The 12,974-nt window shown below is 47.7% G+C and overlaps 1 protein-coding gene across 5 annotated transcripts in view; it reads left to right on the plus strand.

Annotated features, from left to right (window-relative positions):
• SCMH1 (Scm polycomb group protein homolog 1) overlaps window positions 1–12,974 on the plus strand; it is a 120,722-nt gene that overhangs the window by 26,173 nt on the left and 81,575 nt on the right. For all 5 annotated transcript variants that reach the window (XM_084652492.1, XM_084652493.1, XM_084652496.1 and 2 more), the window contains 2 exons: window positions 4,289–4,359; window positions 5,313–5,547. In XM_084652492.1, coding sequence (XP_084508618.1) covers window positions 4,289–4,359; window positions 5,313–5,547 — 306 coding nt within the window. The remainder of the gene's footprint in view (window positions 1–4,288; window positions 4,360–5,312; window positions 5,548–12,974) is intronic.

Below are 12,974 nucleotides of genomic sequence, written 5' to 3' on the forward strand. Positions count from 1 at the left end.
TGTGACATGAAATGCACATGCATCATGTTCAATAGGATTGATGACTCCTTGAGGATTGAAATGCTAAAGGAGCTCAAACCAGATTTCATTTAAACACACAAACAAAAACTCCAGCTTCATTCAAATTCCAGGCAAAAGAATTGCATTAAGTACAACATATGGTTGTGAATTTAAACCGATGCAAATCAGAAAGTTAAGACTTACATTGGTCACAAGTCCCGTAGCTTGACCTCTTGTGCACGTGGAGTGTTTTTCTCTAGTAAGTGGTTTTTAAAGTGGGCTAGGGCCCAATTCTGCCACTTTTACTCACGCTGATTAATACCTTCATTGAGGATACTCATGGAGCAAAGCACTGCCTAGAGTGAGGAAGTGTGACAGCATTGGGCTTTTAATCAATATGTTCATGCTAGCCAAGTTACCCGGGGTGGTGTAGCTTTGAACTTCTTGGCTCTTGTTTGTTTAAGGCCCAACTGTAACTTTGTATTATGGCATGTTGCTCACTGAATTTCCTGGTTTTGTTATGTTATAAGCGTATTGGTTTATTTGACCCTGCTGAACAAATCAATATGTGATCATTTAGGTTCATGTAAGAGTAGTGCTCCCTGCATATTGGCCAAAATTTGTGATTTGCAGGAGGAATGAAAGGAGCAGCAGAAGCTGGGGGGGTAAGGTGGGGGGGGGGAATGGAGGGGTGTCTGACAAGAAGTGAATTTAGTGCTAGTGAAAGATGCCAGACAGTGCTAGAGACCAAACTCTTTTCCCATAGAGCAGGCATCAGCAAGGCAAGCTTTCCTCCCTCTGGTCTGTCCACATTCTTCACCGCTGTCCGCTTTTAGGGGTGAGAGAGAGAGAGTTCAGTCTTCATGGTCCATTTAGTCCTCGGCGCCTCTGCTGAGTCAGCCAGCAAGGGGGTCAGTTAGCACCAGTTGAGATGCTAGTTTATGTGAAGAGAAGAGCTCACTAAGAACTGGACTCCAGCCACCAACTCATTTTGTATAAGCCGCTGAACAGCCATTCAGCATACAGGGTTCAGTTGCTACCGACTTGGGCCCTAGAGGCAGAATGATCCATATCCCATCCGAAAAGTAACAGAACCCTGAAAACAGAATATTTGGCCTGTGTTATATGGGAGATCGAACTAGATGATTACAGTGGTCCCTTCTGGTATTATAATCTATGAAAGTACCATTCCTAAGGTGGCATCAAAAGTGGTTTGGCATCTGGCTCCTGTGCTCTCTTTAGAGTGTGCACCAGGGGTGCTAAGCTCCAGTGCAGACAGAGTTGGAATTGAATGTGCAAGTTAATAATCATGTTTGGATCAATCTGGGGAGGGACCAGAGAAACCAAGGTTAAGATGACCAAGCCTAATGTATCTATATTAAAGTGTTTGTTCTGTTTCCCAGTGCAGAGCTCCGAATATGTTCTCTATTCCCTGGCCAAAAAAACTTCTGGATATATCCTGCCCTGTTCTGCATCACTGACTGCTTTCCCTTCCTTGACAAAACTCTTGTGTCAGTCCACTTGGAATCTGTAAAATGGGGTAATTTTCCTGCCTTTGTAAAGTGCTTTGAGATCTCTGGATGAAAAGCATTATACAAAGGGCTAAGAATTTTTATCACTTCTGCTACTAATACATTGCATTTGTGCAGAATGCACAAGGGTAAGTCACCCAAAGTTATCTGTGCCAATTGTTGTCTACAAGGGAGTGATTTTTAAAAGAAATGTCCTGTAATAAAATGTGTGCATATGTATATAAAGGAATTACCAATACAAGATTGTGGAGCCCTAAATTTGCCACATTTGTTCTGTTTTTTTTTAAAAAGTCAGTTTTCATTAAACAGAGAAATCCTCTATCCCCCTTTTTTTGCTTCAATTCTTTAAAAATAAATTGTTACCAAAAAAACCCCATGAGAACTGAGAGTTTCTGTTTCACTGCTGTGTGTCTGCTGACATTATAGTGCAAAGGTAGCAAACAGCACTAGAGTTTAAGCTTACATAAGTTTCCATCCTAACACTCTGTTTTCAGTGGCACGCAGCTTTCTTAAAAATTCACTGTTCAGTCTGGAATCTTCTAGGTTTGTTCTCTGCCAAAAGGTGGATTGATTTAGAAAGTTGGAGCAGAAGGGCTTTGCCTGGTGTTGCATAAGAGGAGAGAGGAGGAAAATAAACCCACTTCTCCCATAGTGTAAAAAACAAAAGGTTTTTTGGATAAAAATCTTAAAAGCACCTCAGCCTCTTTTCAAAAGTGATTTAGGCATGTAGTGTCTATGCAGGTTGGTTAAACCTGGCTTATACTTGTTTAGCTTGTAAGACATGTAAGAATGCCCATTCACAAAGTTGCACTGGTTTCACTAAACCAGTTTAAAATCACAGCTTTAGTTAAACTGAGACAACTTTTGTGTGTAAACCAGTCCTCAGTTTGCTTTGCAGTTAAGCCTTTCATCTTCTGGATTGCAACTATGGGACACTGTGCTGTTTGAAGAGACAATGAATGCTGGCTAACTGCTTAAAATACATATCTTAGAGAAAGGAGCACTTACATTAACAATCTGTCTACAGAAATATGCTGGGCCATTACAGCAATGAAACAAGTTTAAATACAGTGTAAAAGAGTGACAAAATGTGTGCTCTACTAGTGTGCATGTAAGATTGTAGACGAATGGTGTTTCTAATGTAGCATGTGAGAGATGGTGTCCTTACAGGTTCTGTCATTGTTCTTCCTGCATATCCACATGGGCAGAGTGAAGGTTGTAAGGTGTATAACCTTAACTTTTGTATTTCCAGATCTTCGAGTGCTTAACCGCACCACCGTATATTTTCTCCTTAATAAAGCTTTTCTGTCAAATAATAAGCAGATTAAAACCCTGATCTGTACACTGGGAACTGTAACCGACTCTGTAATTGTTTTGCAGCCACTGATGCTCTTGTGGTGGTTTGAGAATAGAGGTCTCTTGGGTGCTGTTTGTGGGAGTAGAAGCGAATGTCATGCAGGCTCTTGTAAAAGACCCTCTCTTATCTGCTTAGTCTAAGTGGCAGGAGTCTTGATCTGCTTCCGCCGCTTCAGTAAATTCCTCATTTAATAAGAAGTCTTCCTGGGTAGCTTAACGCTTTCCCTGGCCATGCACATAGATTTGAAAAGCAGCACAGACAGTGATAAAATGTGCTCAGCCCTTCCCCTAGTGGCGGTTTCCAGCTGAAGGAGCCTTTGCATTGAATAGGATCGCCTCTGTAAATCCCTGCCTGGAGGGTATGTCTGGGCTGCGATTAGACACTCACTTAGCCTGTGTCTACGCTGCAACTTTCAGCACTAAAACTGCAGTCGTTCAGGTATGTGAAAAAAAACCCCCACCCACCCCAGCGGCAAAAGTTTTAGTGCTGAAATGCACCCGTATAGACAGCGCTGTATCGCTGGGAGCCGCACTCCTGACGACAAAGCATGTTTACATTGCCCACGTTGCCGCGCTGTAACCTGGGCAATGTAAACACACCCTTAGACGCTCACGGCTGGCCCTTGCCAGCTGACTCGGTCTCGTGGGGCTCTGGCTGAGGGGCTGTTTAACTGCCATATAGACATTCGGGCTGCAGTCCTACCTTGCAGGGTCCGAGACCCTGGGCTCCAGCTCATGCCCGAACATCAGCAGTGCAGTTAAACAGCCCCTTAGCCCAAGCTCCGTGAGCCTGAGTCGGCTGGCATGGGCCAGCCGCAGGATTTTAATTGCAGTTTAGACAGACCCTAAGCTGTGAACTAACTGTCCAGGACTGGTGATTTATTGCTGACCAGTCCACTCATCAGCTACTACAAACTGTATGATTCCTGCCCAGATCCATTTGGTTTCTTAAGAGGAAAAAGAGCCCCAGCTAAGGCAGCAGCCATAAAGGCAATAGAGTATAAAGCTTTGCTGTTGACTTTGGGGTGATTGAGCTCTCATCCTTCAGTGACTTGTTCTTAACTCCAAATCTGAGCAGTGTGTTAAATGTATGGCCTGAAGGAGCAATTTGCTGGGAGAGACTGCTTTCTCCTCTGGCAGCTTACGTCATCATGCAGCCTATGGGTTTGTGAGATCGGTGAGAAAAGCAGCTTGTACCCAATGCTACCACCTCCCCCTCTCCAGCCTGGAAATCCAGGACTTTGGCAGTGCAGAGGACAGGCCAATACAAGCCAGTTCTTCTCGTCTCTTGGATAGAGATCTGGCAATAATGGTGTAAGGAGCCCTGGGTGGCTGCTTTCCTGAGCTTTTTGTTGTTTTCTAGGGTCCCATTTTAACCCCCTTGTCTCCCCTCTTTGCAGGTCACTTCACCTGGGATAAATACCTGAAAGAAACATGTGCCATCCCAGCTCCTGCCCATTGCTTCAAGCAGGTAATTTGTTGGGTGGCTTCTTGGGTGCAGGGGGCGAGGGTCTTTTTATGATCCTCAAGCTCCGATTCAGGACAAGCCTTAGAATAGGCTCTGGCCCTTTAATCCAAGACGGAGGAGCAGCAGGGAAAGCAGACCCTTGGCAGGACTGTGCATAGTTAAGCAAAGATAAAAGAGATACATTTATTCAAGCCATGAATGTTATAGAATAACCCAGGGGACTTAACTCTCAGATGTGCATGGGTGGGAACATCAAAGCTCTGTGTCTCTGGTGAGCTCAGGTGCTGGAGGGAAGTGTATATAAGCTAGATCATTGCTTAGTGTAGTTACGATTTAGATTTCACTGAATGCAGGCCAGTAAAGGGAGTATTTTTGCAGTTTCCCTTCTGCAAAATGGCCTGGATCTCGGTGAGCTGTTTCACTTTCTCCTGGGCTGTAGTATCCAGTATTTGGCTATGTTGCCTGGCTGTGCAGGCTGCCAGAATCATCGGTCAGGTTGATGTGAGGGCCCAGGACTGAACTAGCGGGGGGTGGGGTGGGTCAGAATTGTGGGGCCTCAGCCACACTGTGTGTGGAGTTCCAAGATTAGCCTGTGTTACAGCTGGTGCTTGGAGCGCCTCACTCGCCCGCTCAGACTGTATTTGTGTTGTATTTTAAAAGCAAAAGGCGTCTGTGTGTGTTCGGGGGCTGTTAAATAGCCCCCTGTGTGTTATGCTGGTGGGTGTCTGAGGTGGGGCAAGGCCCCAGAAAAGGAGCTGGCTCAAGGTGAAACTTGTGGCAAAAGGCGATAGATAGTGGGTGGCTGGGTGCCAGGGCCTTCATTCACTGAGCTCTCCTTGCTGCGCTCTGCATTGGCCTGGAGGGCACTGTCCATCCACAGTTACCAGGAGCCGTGGGGCTGGGGTTCTGAGAAGGAAATGGGACATATGTGAAGTCCTGGCTCTTGTTCTCTGCAGTCGTACACTCCGCCCAGCAATGAATTCAAGATCAGCATGAAACTAGAAGCCCAGGACCCCAGAAACACCACTTCCACCTGCATCGCCACTGTGGTGGGTCTGACAGGCGCACGGCTGCGCCTGCGTCTTGATGGCAGCGACAACAAGAATGACTTCTGGCGGCTGGTGGACTCTGCTGAAATCCAGCCCATAGGGAACTGCGAGAAGAATGGAGGGATGCTGCAGCCCCCTCTGGGTGAGCCTGAAATCCTGTCATCCGACCAATGGAAAACAGCCACAAGCTGGGAGGGGTGGGGGGAACCTAATACCCTTTTTGCTTTCCCTGCTCAGTACAGGAAGGCATGGACTGTACTCACGTACCGGGTCTTGTTTCACTGTGTGTGCTTACCAAGGGCCTGTCACTAATCTGACTTTCCTCCACGCAAAAACAGACAGGTTCTCCCACAATGCACTGGGAATCAGAGGGCTCAGTTTACTGAGGTGCTAAGAACCATGGGATATGACCAGAAGTCCTAGCACCTCCCACAGGTGAGTGGAGCACCAGTGTGGACTCACTGACTCTTGTGTGGCTTTGCAGTGTGGCTGCTCACACCTGGGCTATGCCAGCCCAGAGACTTAGCCCCATGTGCAGATCATGTGAGTGAATCTACTGTGCAGACATCCCCTCAGTCTCCCCAGCTCTAGGCTGGCCTGACTTTGGCCCACCACCTGTGGTCCCTGTGAGCTGCGCATTTGGACAGCCGTGCAGAAGAGATTCAAATGCTGCCCAGCTGGTTAGAGAGCACGCACAGCCAGCAGCATGTGTTCAGGTGCCCTTCCCCTGACATTGTGCCATCCTGCAGCTACTCCTGGGACCCTCCTGCTGGCTGTGCAGAGCAGGGGTGGAGGGGAGGAGGGTGCTGATGTCAGGGTGTTCCCTGCCCCTGTACCCCATCTCCGCAGAGCAGGGCAGAGGGGACAGCCTGGTTCAGGAGGACTTGGAATGTCTGAGTGCCTTTTTTAAAGAGACAGTGCACTGTTTCTGAGATTTCCCCAGCAGCCAGCTCACACAGTCTCTCTCTGTCTCTCCCTCCCTCTGTATCCCATCTCTGAGGAGGGGAGACAACAGGACTCAGGACAGATCAGAAGAGCTTTCAGTGAATGTCTTAAAGAGACAATGCACACAAACACACACACTCTCACACTGTGTCTCACTCACTTCCCAACACATACTTGCATTAATTTGTTGTTACTTCTTGGTACTTTCTGCAATGCAGATATATGCTCTGTAATTTTATTCTTTCAAAGTGTGTTATTTTAGTGTTTTGACTAGTCAATGCATTTCATAATTTTTATTTCTCTCTTGCACTTAAGTTTAATTCTTTGAGTCGTAATTTCTAAAATGCCTAACTTGACCTGGCTGGAGTAATTAATTATCCCTACGGTAACTTTTAAAAAATATATATTATATCTAGGCTTTTTGTTTCTACTGGTGGCGCACATCCACACATACCTTGGTGCACATAACAAAACTTATTCCCACCTGGATGGAAAAAATGAGAGGGAAGACTGGTGCAAGTGGTGACCAATCTAATTTGCAAGTCGGGCTCAACGGGTAGTGGTCAACGGCTCCATGTCTAGTTGGTAGCCGGTATCAAGTGGAGTGCCCCAAGGGTCAGTCCTGGGGCCAGTTTTGTTGAATATCTTCATTAATGATCTGGAGGATGGCATGGACTGCACCCTCAGCAAGTTTGTAGATGACACTAAACTGGGAGGAGAGGTAGATACGCTGGAGGGTAGGGATAGGATACAGAGGGCCCTAGACAAATTAAGAGGATTGGGCCAAAAGAAATCTGATGAGGTTCAACAAGGATAAATGCAGAGTCCTGCACTTAGGATGAAAGAATACCATGCACTGCTACAGACTAGGGACCGAATGGCTAGGCAGCAGTTCTGCAGAAAAGGACCTAGGGGTTACAGTGGACGAGAAGCTGGATAGGAGTCAACAGTGTGCCCCTGTAGCCAAGAAGGCTAATGGCATTTTGGGCTGTGTAAGTAGGAGCATTTCCAGCAGATCGAGGGATGTGATCGTTCCCCTCTATTCGACATTGGTGAGACCTCATCTGGAGTACTGTGTCCAGTTTAGGGTCCCACACTACAAGGAGAATGTGGAAAAATTGGAAAGAGTCCAACGGAAGGCAACAAAATTATTAGTATCAGAGGGGTAGCCATGTTAGTCTGGATCTGTAAAAGTGACAGAGTCCTGTGGCACCTTATAGACTAACAGACGTGTTGGAGCATGAGCTTTCGTGGGTGAATACCCACTTCGTCGGATGCATGCAGTGGAAATTTCCAGAGGCAGGTATAAATATGCAAGCAAGAATCAGGCTAGGGATGACAAGGTTAGTTCAGTCGGGGAGGATGAGGCCCTCTTCTAGCAGTTGAGGTGTGAACACCAAGGAAGGAGAAACTGCTTTTGGAGTTGGTGAGTCAGTCACAGTCTGTTTAGTCCTGAGCGGATGGTGTCAAATTTGTAAATGAACTGAAGCTCAGCAGTTTCTCTTTGAAGTCTGGTCCTGAAGTTTTTTTGCTGCAGGATGGCGACCTTTACATCTGCTATTGTGTGTCTAGGGAGGTTGAAGTGTTCTCCTACAGGTTTTTGTATATTGCCATTCCTAATATCTGATTTGTGTCCATTTATCCTTTTACGTAGGGACTGTCCAGGTTGGCCGATGCACATAGCAGAGGGGCATTGCTGGCACATGATGGCGTATATTACATTGGTGGATGTGCAGGTGAATGAACCGGTGATGGTGTGGCTGATCTAGTTAGGTCCTGTAATCATGTCACTGGTGTAGGTATGTGGGCAGAGTTAGCATCGAGGTTTGTTGCATGGATTGGTTCCTGAGTTAGAGTTACTATGGTGTGGTGTGAAGTTGCTGGTGAGAATATGCTTCAGGTTGGCGGGTTGTCTGTGGGCGAGGACTGGCCTGCCTCCCAAGGCCTGTGAAAGTGAGGGATCGTTGTCCAGGATGGGTTGTAGATCACTGATGATGCGTTGGAGAGGTTTTAGCTGAGGACTGTATATATGTCCAGTGGAGTTCTGTTGGTTTCTTTCTTGGGCTTGTCTTGCAGCAGGAGGCTTCTGGGTACACGTCTGGCTCTGCTGATCTGTTTCCTTATTTTCTTGTGCGGGTATTGTAGTTTTGAGAGTGCTTGGTGAAGATCTTGTAGGTGTTGGTCTCTGTCTGAGGGGTTGGAGCAAATGCGGTTATACCTCAGCGCTTGGCTGTAGACAATGGATTATGTGGTGTGTCCGGGATGGAAGCTGGAGGTATGAAGGTAGGCATAGCGGTCGGTGGGTTTTCGGTAGAGGGTGATGTTAACGTGACCGTCGCTTATTTGTACTGTGGTGTCTAGGAAGTGTACCTCCCGTGTAGATTGGTCCAGGCTGAGGTTGATGGTGGGGTGGAAGCTATTGAAATTGTGGTGGAATTCTTCCAGGGTTTTCCTTCCCATGGGTCCAGATGATTAAGATGTCATCGATGTAGCGTAGGTAGAGAAGGGGCATGAGTGAATGAGAGCTGAGTAAGCGTTGTTCCAGGTAGCTGTCCTGCAGCAAAAAAACTTCAGGACCAGACTTCAAAGAGAAACTGCTGAGCTTCAGTTCATTTGCAAATTTGACACCATTCGCTCAGGATTAAACAGTCTGTGACTGGCTCGGCAACTCCAAAAGCAGTTTCTCCTCCCTTGGTGTTCACACCTCAACTGCTAGAAGTGGGCCTCATCCTCCCTGATGGAACTAACCTCGTTATCCCTAACCTGATTCTTGCTTGCATATTTATACCTGCCTCTGGAGATTTCCACTGCATGCATCCGATAAAGTGGGTATTCACCCATGAAAGCTTATGCTCCAATATGTCTGTTAGTCTATAAGGTGCCACAGGACTTTTTGCCGCTTTTAAAAATGATTAGGGGGCTGGAGCACATGACTTATGAGGCGAGGCTGAGGGAACTGGGATTATTTAGTCTGCAGAAGAGAAGAATCTGGGGATTTGCTAGCTGCTTTCAACTACCTGAAAAGGGGTTCCAAAGAGGATGGATCTAGACTGTTCTCAGTGATAGCAAATGACAGAACAAGGAGTAATGAATGGTCTCAAGTTGCAGTGGGGGAAATTTAGGTTGGATATTAGGAAAAACTTTTTCACTTGGAGGGTGGTGAAGCACTGGAATGCGTTACCTAGGGAGGTGGTGGAATCTCCTTCATTAGAAGTGTTTAAGGTCAGGCTTGACAAAGCCCTGGCTGGGATGATTTAGTTGGGGATTGGTCCTCCTGAGGTCCCTTCCAACCCTGATATTCTATGCTTCTACTATTAAAAAATCTGTGAAACACAATATACTCTTCTCGCGCCATCAGCCCTTCTCTCTCACTTCCATCATGTTCAGAGCATGGTCATGAGCCATAGGATGGAGGGTGTCTTATTGGACCCTTTCACTTGTAATGTAGAGAATAACCAAGGAGAAGTATGAGAGTCCAGCTCAGTCATTGCTCCTTAACCCACAACGCTTTACATTTACTTTCCGGCCATCCAGGCATACTTGTGCCCATGCACTAAAGGCCACCACAGAGAATTGGGTATCAAGTATAGACGCTGGCTGGAACACCAGCTGGATGGGTTTAAATTACGCCGCCACTCTTAATTAGGGCTCCCTGCTGGGCAGTAGACTGACCCAGTTTGAGGCCATTAAAAGGGGAAAAAATACACCTGCTTCAAATAACTCTCTTTCCTTCCTTGAATGAAAGTGACAGACCCAGCATTTCATTGTTCTTGTTTAAAACTTTATTTGGATACAGTTATATAAATGGTCTGTATATTGGAATTTGCCCTTTCTTATCTCTCAATTAAACACCACTTCACTCCTTGGCAGTGGCCAAATGGGTCTCCAGTGAGCCAAACTGATGCTGACTCTGTCCCAATTAACCTGATGCTATCATTCAGCTGCCAGGTCCCCATGAGATATTTCTGTAAAGGACCCATCCAGTTAGCACATCCCTGTAGAAGTGTATTAGACTGAGCAATGGTGGAGGATGAAGGGCTTGCATATGGGACTCTGTGGTGGAGACCATTTCCCCTAAAGCCCCTCTGGAGGGGCAGGTGGACATACTATGTAGGCTGTCAGCTAGCCGTGACTTGGGAATGGGGCGCAAAAGAAGAGGCATCTTGGCCGGGAAGGGAGTGGTGTGGGATGGAAGCTGCACACCTTACCACGTGAGGGTATGCGAGTCCTAGATCACTGCCGGCGCAGGGCACTGTGGCTGTGGGTTCCCCAGACCGCACTGATGTGTGTCTGCTGAGGATATGGCCCTATGAGTCCCTAGCCCAGTTCAGTACAGAAGACACTGGCATGAGAAATCTCAGTCCTTTGATCACAGCCACCTTTTCTCACTTCACTCAGCTGAGCCAAAAAACCTGTATGGAGTTACTTCGTGCACATCTCTGGTGAAGCCAGAATGAGCCAGCTTTGGAGAACCTTTAGGTGTTGAAATGGCCCCAAACTTAAGGTTTGGAGCATACAGTGTATAGGCCCAGGTCTGGCTTACTGGCTGGACGCCATGAGTCTTGTTGCCTTGTCATTTCCAATGGGTCATAGCTGCTAAGACCTGCCTGCTGAGATGGGGACTGAGGGGGTGAGGTTGAGAGGCAGTCCACTTCCTCCAAATACTTCATAACAAATTGTATTCTGGCCTCTATGGATCTTCCTGCCATGAGCAAGCTGATCATTTCTGATGCGTTGCACCTCTCCCACTGACAGGCGAGTCAGGATCTGCTACGTCTGTCAACATTTGATTGAGCCATATTTTTAAAAAATGAAGTACCAGCATTGTGCCCATAAAATCTGCTGTTGCCCGCCCACAGTAGGGCGCCCAAGACAAGATGCTCACTCAATAGGGGCAGCTGTATCTTGTGCATGTGCAGTTACCTGGACATGCCCACATGCATATTTTGCATATAAAGCCCAAGGGTCTGTTTTGAAAAGTTGGTCCAGGTAACAGAGGTGTTTGTGCTATTCCTCGGTCTGCCACCAGAGGGCAAAAAGAGTAATCGCGTTACAGCCTTGCAGCTCATCTCATGTGGTAGGTGGTTTGAATTGGATGTGGAGCATCTATCGTGCTGGGTCATGATGGGACAGTCCCTGTCACTGAACTGGTTACCCTTGTGATCCGTCATAGAGGCAGGGTTGGGGACAAGAAGTGGCAGATAGTCGTGCCCCCCCCCCTTATCTGCTGATCTCTCTTAGCCCAAGTACAGGTAACAAACCACACTCCTGAGCTGCTGGCCCTCCCCTCCCTCCCCACAGAGCACCAAAGCCTAGCATGTGACGCTAAATGCCAAGTCTCTCACTTGGTGTCTTTCACGCCTACCGCAGCGCAGTTGTTCAGCTGCTGTTCCTTGGTAGCATGAGTAGAAGCTGCTGCTTGCTGGTGAACTGGAGGCTTGGGGGGACATTCTCCCCTTTCCCAAGCTCAGCCGACCAGCTGGTTTTCATGTTCTGTTTCCAGGGTTCATGACAGAACTGTGGAGATCAGCGGTTTTCAAACTGTGGATCGGGACCACAAAGTGGATCACGATCCCATTTTAATGGGGTCACCAGGGCTAACATTAGACTTGCTGAAGCCCAAAGGCCGAGCCCCAATGCTGGGGGCCAGAGAGCAAGGACTTTGTCCTGGGGTGGGGTGGGGAGGCGAGGCTCGGGCTGTGACTTTGCCCCTCCCCCTTCCTCCCCCAGGGGTGGCAGGGCTTGGGTGGGCTCAGGCTTTGGTCTCTTGGAGTTATGTAATAATTTTTTTGTCAGACGGGGGGCCGCGGTGTAATGAAGTTTGAGAACCCTGGAATAGACTTAGCTTGTTGGGACACCTCTGACACTTGGGCCCTGTCTACAATGGCAAAACTTCCCCCTGTATTCCTCACCTCTGCAGCTCCCAGGGAATTGTCAGTGGAAATCCAGCCCCAGGGTTAACTTCAAAATGCTGTAAGGATTTAAAGGGCAGCCCTTTGCCAAGCATCAGAAATTGACCCTTTGGAGCTGAGGTGCCAGGCTGTCAAGCCAAGGCACTGGCACAGGACTCCTCTTGTGAGCATGCTTTCAGGGTCTGCACTTCCTGTAGCTGCCCGCTTCCCACTTTGTGTTGGTGGAATGCCCGTGGTAATGGGCTGGCAGAGGGGTGCTCCCTCACACCATATCCTAGCACAATTTCTGTCACCTCCATTTTCTCTCTTGTCCTTTGTTTTTTTTTTATTCCTTGTTTTCTTTTCTGTGCTCTCCCAAAGAGGACTGAGAGCCTGGCCTTTCTGGGATCGGTAATGTCAACCATTAAAAAGAACAAGCCTTGCAGTTCCCCTTCCTTTCCCCCTTGTGGTGCTGGCATGTGTGGGGTGGGAAGCATTGGCTGCTGGTGTTGCTGATCAGACATGATGCATTTTCATACTTGGTAATAGTTTAGCTTCTCAGGTACAGACCCATGTAATGAGGAACTCATCAGCACAGGTGCTCGACCCCCGGCTTTGCCCCAGGCCACACCTCACTCCGCCTCTGCCCACCCCCTTCTGCCCCCTCCCCTGAGTGTGCCCCATTCTGACTCCTCCACCGCCCCACGAGCCTCGAAACAGCTGATTGCGACAG

This window comes from Lepidochelys olivacea (genome assembly GCF_965140295.1).
Source record: "Lepidochelys olivacea isolate rLepOli2 genome assembly, chromosome: 19".
In the NCBI taxonomy this organism is placed as follows: Eukaryota; Metazoa; Chordata; order Testudines; family Cheloniidae; genus Lepidochelys; species Lepidochelys olivacea.